Raw genomic sequence first — 9,626 nt, 5'->3', positions numbered from 1 at the left:
GCAGATGTCGCCAAATTGGTTTTCTGGTTGGAAAAGCATCACGTATTTGATCAGAATGATAAACTGCTATCACTTTCAATTGGAATAGTAGAAGGGCCAAATATCAATTGCCATATAACAAGAATCTGGCCAATGTAAAATTAAAAAAAACATTCAAAGTTAAAATTTTAGTAAATGCAGCGTTAGGATTGCCAATAAATAGGTTCGATTTTGAAATCGATTCCAATTTGCTGTTTAAAAAGCTTTATTCTTTATTTTATGGCAACGAGATTCAAGAACGCAATACACTGTGTCATTTACATATGTTAGTATAGTCTCATGGTAAGAAATACATAGAAATTTTCAAAATTGACCGATCGCTCAGAATTATGGACTAAATTATTTAGTCAAGTTATTTTTGATAGGTATTCTGACGAAAATATTGGTAAAAAGTCGTATAAACGATATCGATGTTAAGAAAGAAATGTTACTCCTGATTGCTTGATAAACGCCGAACAACCCATAACACTAGGATAGACAAATTTTGTAGCAACTCTCTCTGACTATTTAAACAAAAATAATATAGCAAAATATTATAACATAGCATAACAAAAATAAACATAATAAGTCATCTGTAGCTACTGAAAACGTTGATGTCGAAATAGTGCCCTCGGTAGGAAATACCCATGTGGGATCCTATGTGGGAAACTACGTGGGGTTTTCAAAAATTTGATTGAATTACCCACGTGGGATTTTCAAAAACATTAATAGTTGATATATTAAAATCAACAATAACGATGCAAAGGAATTAAAGATTTTATCGTAGATGATTAATAACTATTTTAAATAACGATAATTCAATGGTATAGTTTAATTGATATTAATATGAAATTAATACAAGATTAATTGGGAATCAATACATTTTATTTTTTTCTAATAAATAATTGTTATGATAATTAATATAAGTTTTAGTTTTATGTAACTGATGCATAAAGGTAAAATTTATAGTATTAATGGTAAAAAGCAGAGTATATACATTTTATTGATATATTGTATCATTTTATTCGAAACATAAAAAAGTCTTCGGATTAAAACAAGTCATTTCGTTTCGATTTTTTTTTATTAAAACATACAGTGGTCTTTTTTTCTATAATATACTTATTCATTAGTATATTATTTTTATATTTTCTCAATAAAAATTTTATATATTGAGAAAATCTTTGCATTAATTCCCATAACATTTACTCGTAATATTTTCTTAGGCCAATATAAATCTAAAAAATACAAAATGTAAATCATTTTTGTATGTACGTAGGCAATTACAACTTAATATACTAAAGTTGGAATTCTTACCATTTTGTCGCGTGAAGTCTCTCTCAATCGCTTAATTTCTTCTTTAAGCTCTATTTGATTAGGACCATCTGAATCATTACAATTGTCGTTCTATTGATCGATTTCTGAAAAATAAAGTAAGGTTATTGTAATTACTTATAAATTATAATTGTTATATAAATATTACAGTATCTTTATTTTCTACTACGTGAACTTTTCTTTTTTTCGACAACTGATTTTCTTGATAATTTACGCCGATCAATGATCAATTTGATCTTGCATAGCATCAAATTTTGTGCCCACCAAGGCTTTAACACTTTCTGATAAACTATCAAGTGAATCCTCGTATTCTACTCTTGATTCTAAGGATTCTGAACTTGATATTGATCTTGATCTCAGCCTCTTGCTAAGTCTTGACCTCTCATTAATTCTTGATCTTGATCTCGTTCTTGATCTTGCGTGATAAGGAACTGGTGACCGGTCCAAATAGATGTCATTGCTATTACTAATTACGCTCTTTGCATCCATGAAAATTATTTGCTGGTCGTTATTATCACTAGTATCGGATTCAAAAACTATACCATTTTGCCCTAGGCGGTGGCGTATCTTTCTGTAATGTATGATTTTTAATTAATTCTAAATAGTTGAATAGCGTTGCGCTTTCTTGTTTATCATGAATGTAGCGTTAGTCAGTCAAATACCAACTCTCCTTCTTTTATGTGATTCTTCTTACATTATACAATAAATCATAATTAAATTACAAGCTTGAGTATTGATTTATTGAATATACAACAATTGGCGAAGAGGATGAACTTATGAATTGATGGGAAAGGTAGAAGATGCTGGAGGTACTGATGATTCAGACGGAGAAAATAGTATTTTCATTGATGATTTCGTGACCTAAGAAGAGGTCGAAGGAGCGATGGCTGGTAAGGGCTATATCAGTTCGATTGTGGAGTATGATTTGTCGGAAGATTGGGAGTTATGGCAAGAGAGATTGGAACAGTTTTTCACGGCTAATGATGTTGAAGAGGAAAAGAAGGTGCCGTTATTGATTACGTTTTTAGGTAACAAAGGTTATGCTTTATTAAGAGAGTTATGTACGCTTATAAACCTGCCAGTAAAGACTATGCAGTGCTTACTGACATTTTGAAAAAACATCTCAAACCGGAGCCTAGTGAGATAAGCGAGCGTTATACATTCAAAAAATGTCGACAAAAAGAGGGCGACGACATTAAATCATTTGTTGCTAATTTGAAAAAGCTTTCTATGAATTGTAAGTTTGGTACAGAATTGAAGACTCATTTGTGAGACTAGTTCGTTTTTGGCGTTTCTTGCAAATCGACTAAAAAGCAACTACTCAAAGAGATGTCCTTGACGTTTGATTCAGCAGTTTTGTTGGCTCAATCTACAGAAATGGCGACACGTGATGCTGAAGGGATGGGAGAATCAACGGAGATGGCATATTCAACGGCGGTCAACTATGTATCAGATAAGAAGAACAAGAATTTGAATCAAAATGATAAGACGAGTGATCAACAGGGTAATAGTAACATTAATTGCTATTGTTGCGGGAAACCTAACCATAAGAAACCTAATTGTAGGTATCGCAATTATCAATGCAATGTATGTCACGAAGTAGGTCATTTAGCTGTTGTTGTGTAAAGTGGCGAAGTCTCAGTCAAGTTCTTATAGCAGGGGTGCGAATAATTTCAGAACAAACAGTCAAAATAATAGTAATAGCGAGCGAGTAAATTTTCAAGGTTATAATTTTAATAATAATAATAATCGCAGTGGGATTAGAACAACTAATTTCAATAGAGACAATTCTAAACAAAACTATATTGATGAAGTAGATAATTTTGAACAAGAATTTAATAATCTTTATCACTTATCTGAAGATGAAAATAAGACAAAAATTAAACCTCTAGAGATCAAGGTGACTGTTGAAAATGTTAAAATCATGTTTGAAATTGATACCGGGTCACCTATTACGGCAATGTCGAGTACTTATTTTTTTGGTAGAAGGGAATTGAAGTGTTTAAGAATGTATGAATCGAATCGAATTTTCAAAAGTTACTCTGGCGATACTATTGTTCCGATTGGTTTAGTTAAAGTTGACGTGTTATTTGCAAACATAAATTGTAAATTATTATTGTATGTTTTACCGGGTAATAGTAAACCGATTTTGGGTAGAGGTTGGTTAGATGCGTTAGGTATTATTAAAAATTTCGAATGTAAATTGAATGAAATTAAAGTAATCAGTGAATGTGAGAGTAGATATTTAGCAATTGTTAAAGAGTTTAAAAATGTTTTCACTGATAAATTAGGCACATATAATAGGAGAACGTTCAAATTAGAATTGAAACCAAACGTTACACCGAAGTTTTGTAAACCGAGACCAGTAGCGTATGCGTTGCGAGAGAAAGTTGAAGCGGAAATAGATAGGTTAATTAAGTCGGGTGTTGCGGAAAAAGTTGAGTCGAGTGAATGGGCGACACCAATGGTACCGATTATGAAATCTAATGGTCAAGTAAGAATTTGTGGGAACTATAAAATTACTTTAAATAAACATTTAATTGTAAATAGACATCCTATTCCAAGAACACAAGATTTATTAGCAATGCTTACAGGAGGTACGATTTTTACAAGACTTGATTTAATGAATGCTTATCAACAATTCTTACTCGATGATGAATCTCAAAAATTGACAACTATTACTACGCATAAAGGGCTGATTAGATACAAAAGACTCGTTTTTGGTGTGGCTACGGCACCTGGAATTTTTCAAGGAGAAATTGAAGAATTATTGAAGGGTATTCTTGGAGTGTTGAAATTTTTTGATGATATTTTGATTACTGGAAAAGATGTTCACGAGCATGACACGCGATTAAGAGAAGTTTTATTACGTTTTAATGAAGTTGGTTTGACTGTCAGGAAAGAAAAATGTGATTTTGCAAAATCAGAAATTGATTTTTTAGGCTATACGATTGATGCGGAAGGCATTCACGTTTCAGAAAAGAAAATTGTAGCAATCAAAAAAGTAGAGATACTAAAGAACGTCAAAGAATTACAAGTTTTCTTAGGTATGATGAATTATCATTCAAAATTTATAGAAAATTATGCATTCATTGTTAGCCTACTAGATAGGTTACTGCGACAAGATTTTCGTTGGAAATGGACTCAGGATTATCATGAAGCCTTTGAGAAAGCTAAGGCGAGTTTGAGTTCCGATCAAGTTTTAATACATTATGACACAAGGTTACCTATCAAAATCACCGTTGATGCAGGCCCTGAGGATATTGGAGCGGAAGCGTCGCATATTTTTCCTGATGGTAACTGTAGACCATTTGCATTTGCATCAAGACCACTTATACAAGCAGAACGTAATTACTCGTAGCTTGATAAAGAAGGTCTTGCGTTGGTTTTTGGCGTAAAAACTTTTTATCAGTATTTGTATGGGAGACATTTCATTTTAGAGACAGATCATAAGCCACTTATTTATATTTTTGGAGATAAAAAGGTTTACCGGCAATGGCTGCAAATAGAGTTCAACGATGGAGTGTTATTTTAGCTACATATATAATACATTACTAATATATATATATTATAATATATATACATTATGAACTACGGTACATTAGGGGAATTGATAATAAGAGGGCTGATTTTTTATTAAGATTTCCTATTAAAAGTAATACTAGTACCAATAATGAAGAATATAGTTATTTAAATTATTTTAGTGAAGGGGTTAGATCATCTTCATTAGAAACAATTAGAAGTGAGACTGATAAAGACTTAGTTTTGAATTCAGTTAAGAAATATTTATTGAATGGTTGGACTAAAAGTGTACATGATAGTTTATTACCTTATAAAAGCAAAGAAAGGGAGTTAACATTGGAAAATGGTTGTGTTGTGTGGGGTTATCGTGTGTGTGTGTTCCTTTAAGTATCAGAGAAGAAATGTTAAATGAGCTTCATAGTTCGCATATGGGTGTTGTACGCACGAAGATGTTGGCTCGCTCATACGTTTGGTGGCCGTCGATGGACCGATTGAAAATAAATGTAAACAATGTGAGTTGTGTCTTGAAAGTGCTGATAATCCACCGAAAGCGTCATTGCATGTGTGGAATTAGCCAGAAAGTCCGAATCAACGTTTACATGCAGATTTTTGTGGACCAACTTATGGGAAAATGCATATTGTGTTAATATTAAATTTAAATATGTAAATATCAAAATTAAATATTATGGTATTTATTCAAATGATCACATACTTGAGGTTTAGGAATACATAAACAAGCAAGTCAATGTCAAAATTTCAACAATGAATAATTCGGTGTTAATTTACGGGTAGAGCATATGAAACATAAGTAAATAAATTCTTCTATAAGATTATCATCTAATCCTATTTCTCTAATCTCGCAATCTCCTTAACTCGATCAGATCATTATGCTATTCATACACGGTAACATCACATCCGTCACACACTCATTTCTTCACATATTCGTTATATTTCTCATTTCCACATTAAATTATTTTCGCAAACTCATTCATTCCATACTCACACCACTCACTCCGCTACACTCATAAACTAAGTCAAATACGCAATTGACGTTATAAAATTTAATGGCCAGTCATGCAAGTTATATTATAAAAGAAGAGCGGTCACTCTGATTCTCTTAGAGTTTATATTTTATAAATCTAAATAAAATACGCGATTTATCTATATAAATTTATCACTCGTTACACCATCCATATTACAAATAATATCGGTTATTTTGTTGATTTCAGATTCATTTCATTTCCGCGCGAACGGCCCTTTCATTTCTCGTTCGGTGTTTATATTTAAATAATTCAAAACTTCAACGGTCTGTGTATTTGAGGCGACTCACGCTATATCACGTTACTCTAGTTGTAGAATTCATTGAATCCCCACCAACAATGATGATGGAGAAATCCTTCTTCTATTGCGGCACATGCTCCACCGTCCGATTATCTCACTGATCCAAAGGAATACATTAGGCACTATCTCAGGATTGCCCGTCTTCTTCTACGATGGAAACAGCACGGAGCCCTCTTCAGCTGTTGTCGCTTCGGCGGCGGGAAACGGAGTCAGCCGCGCTCCGCGGCCCGAGCAACTCGCTAGCGAGCCTCGGCCTGAAGTTGCTCGCGAGACAGCGCCGAGCGCCATCGATCGCACTTCTAGCGAGATCATTCCACTGATCTTATCGATTCGTCACAATTGTAATTTTAGATAGTTATTCAAAGTGGCTTGATATAAGAGAATTGAATAATATTACAGCGGAAACTACTATTGATGTGTTCAGAGATTATTTTGCAACTTGGGGAATTCCAAAAAAGCTAGTTACAGACAATGGTCCTACGTTTATATCGAAGTTATTTGAAGATTGTGAAAACTTTCAAAGCTAAAATAAAAATTCCGAATAGACAATGTTCAACAAGAAAGGAAGCTCTTGCAAAATATTTATTTCATTACCGCTCGTCTCCTCATTGCACAACGGGTGTAAGTCCAGCTGAATTACAAATGGGAAGAAAATTTCGTACAAGATGGGATTTATTGAAAGAAAATGTTGGCAATCGTGTTGCACTTAAACAAGCAGATGAGTAAAAATTTTTTAGAGGTAATAGGAAGGTGAGTTTTGACGAAGGAGAAGTAGTAATGGCTAGAGATTATGCAAATGGTAATTGGCGAAAAGCTGAAGTTAGTAAACAGATAAGTCCTATTATATACAATGTCACAACAAATGATCAGCGAGAATGGAAGCGTCATGTAAATCAATTGCAATCGTGTAATTTATCAATGCGTGATAACGATACTTTACGAACACCGGAAAAATGCATGAGTCCTACCGTTATTGTCTTTCAGAATGATGTGATTGATAAAGATAAAGTAAATGTGTGTGAGAATGATTTTGAAAAATGCGTTCAATCAAATGTTATTAAAAATACAGATAGTCCAAAAGTAGATTCTATTGTTCAAAATGAAAATGTTTATGATTCTAAGGTTAATTCTGATGTTCCAATTAGTTTACGTCACTCTTCAAGACTTATTAAACCTAGAAAAATTTTTGATTTATAATGAAGTTTGAGGTGATATTTTTTTTCTAAAGGTGGAGGAATGTAATGTATGATTTTTAATTAACTCTAAATAGTTGAATAGCGTTGCGCTCTCTTGTTTATCATGAACGTAGCGTTAGTTAGTCGAATACCAACTCTCCTTCTTTTATGTGATTCTTCTTACATTATACAATAAATCATAATTAAATTACAAGCTTTAGTATTGATTTATTGAATATACAACACTTTCGAAGTGGTGTATCTCTATCAAGATTATCTTCATTTATTATAACTTCTGACTCTATGTATTCATGAGGTGGAGAAATTCTTCCACTGTTAATACGAGAAGTATTATAAAACGAAGACTGAACAGGAGAACCAGGATCAGTATATGGTTAAACATCATCATCCACAGGTACATACAGGTCAAGGGCTTGTTGCAATGTTTAAACAGTGCTCAATTTTCTAGTTTCATTAACTATTTTTTTCCTCAGAGTCTGAAATAAAATCATTATTTACATTTATTTTTCATTAAAAATTTATTATTAATAGGGAAACAAGAAATTATTTAACTAATAATATAAAATACCAAATATCTTCTTATCCAGTGCTCTAGCATTTTTTTCACCTGATGAACTTGCTACATTACTTTCACTTTCATATGCACGGGTAACGGAACTGCTTCAGGTGGTACCAAATCTTGTTTTCATTCGTAAACAACCATTTGATGAAATTTTTTCTGCGCTGTCTTCTTTGCTTTCTGTGAATAATAGAAAAAGTATTATTATCAATACTATACTGAATTATTAAGAATAGTATAATGTAATATATAACATATTATTGTAAAACAATTGAGAAATTGTAATCAATTACCAATCTCTCAAGACTTCATTGGTAATGGATTTATAATTTACAATAAACAATTTATAAAGACTGCATTTGAATATTTTAATTACTATGATTACATAGGCCAACAAAATTTTAAAAAGTCAAAAACCTGAAACCAGACATAGTATTGTGACGTCCGGGTCACTATCTCAGGTACGTCTGAGGCGGACGATATCTCAGGTGCTCTATTTGGTTTGTGTGCGTACGCCTAAACAGGGACGAGCAATTGGAGAATCAGAGCTTTTCTATTTCGCGTTTCGCGTTAAAAGAGAGAAAAATAAAATTGGACTGCATTCCAATCTTCCGTCAAACACCAGGGTCCAATGGAATCGGGACTTGGATGTGAAAATCCCAGACCTTGCTGGAATTATCACAAAAAAGAATTTAATTTTTCTTTAACGGCGCGATTGTCTTATAGAAAAGTATCCCAATCCTTGCTGAAATACTTTTCGAAGACTTATTTTTTCGAATTCCGGTCTAGCTATTCTAATAGAAAGAGGAAAAGGAGAATTAATGATAATAAATTTAGTTTCAACTTACTTTTTCTTTTATTCCTCGTGATTGTTTGGTACTTGGAGAGTTGAATCTAGACCTGGCACTTGGTCGAACTTTGTGAATCAAGATAAAAACTAATGAACCTTGCGAGGAGCGAGAGAGTGCGCGAGTTTTTCGCTTGCGCACGTCCTTTTAAAGCCTGGGGTGGTTGGGAGGAAAATCCCTCTTTCAGTTTCTCAAAATTTGGGAAGAGTGGAAATGCCAGTAAATTTTAATTGGCTGACTGAGATTTTCCCTCTTTTTCTCTTTCGGTTTTCGGGCCCTAATTGGTTCAGGGGCGTGGTGAGAATTGGGGGCGTGCGTTCAAGAGTATGGGCCCTATCTCGTTAGATGGCTCTCCAAGTACCATTTTCATTACAGATTTTCTTATAATTATTAATTTATTTGTTATGTAAATTGTTACAATTAATTCTTAACAATAACGCAAGTTTCTTAATATCTAATATATTTTACGCGAAAATCTCTAATCCTACATGTTTACAATTAGTAACTTAAATAATTAACTAAATTCGTTGTTTAAATAATATGGAATGAAAAAGGGGCATTATTTAATTGTGGACTATATAATTGATTTACTAAAGTTCATTCAGGTAACTGTTTTCGATTATTTATCCAATTTCCTAACTTATAATTTCAAAACTTTAGGATATTTTCGATGATTGTGCGGTAACTACGTTTTTAATCAAAAAGTGTGCGGGAGGTTTCAAGAACCCGCGAAATTTTCCTATCATGCTGTTATTTTCTCAATTCATTTGTACAAAAATAATTATTAAATTTTTTCTATATAGCAAAAGT

General features: G+C 32.8%; 1 protein-coding gene across 1 annotated transcript; it reads left to right on the top strand.

Annotated features, from left to right (window-relative positions):
- Window positions 1-2,233: 2,233 nt before the first annotated feature.
- On the top strand, window positions 2,234-4,711 carry LOC131665866 (uncharacterized protein K02A2.6-like). Its single transcript, XM_058938068.1, has 4 exons — window positions 2,234-2,353; window positions 2,404-2,587; window positions 2,705-2,854; window positions 3,168-4,711. Exons 1-4 carry the CDS (start codon window positions 2,234-2,236, stop codon window positions 4,709-4,711), a joined length of 1,998 nt encoding a protein of 665 aa, XP_058794051.1.
- The last annotated feature ends 4,915 nt before the right edge of the window (window positions 4,712-9,626 follow it).

This window comes from Phymastichus coffea, unplaced genomic scaffold (assembly GCF_024137745.1).
Source record: "Phymastichus coffea isolate CEN01 unplaced genomic scaffold, Cenicafe_Pcof_1.1 PCOF00003, whole genome shotgun sequence".
Classification (NCBI taxonomy): domain Eukaryota; kingdom Metazoa; phylum Arthropoda; class Insecta; order Hymenoptera; family Eulophidae; genus Phymastichus; species Phymastichus coffea.
This window is presented reverse-complemented; position numbering and strand designations above follow the sequence as displayed.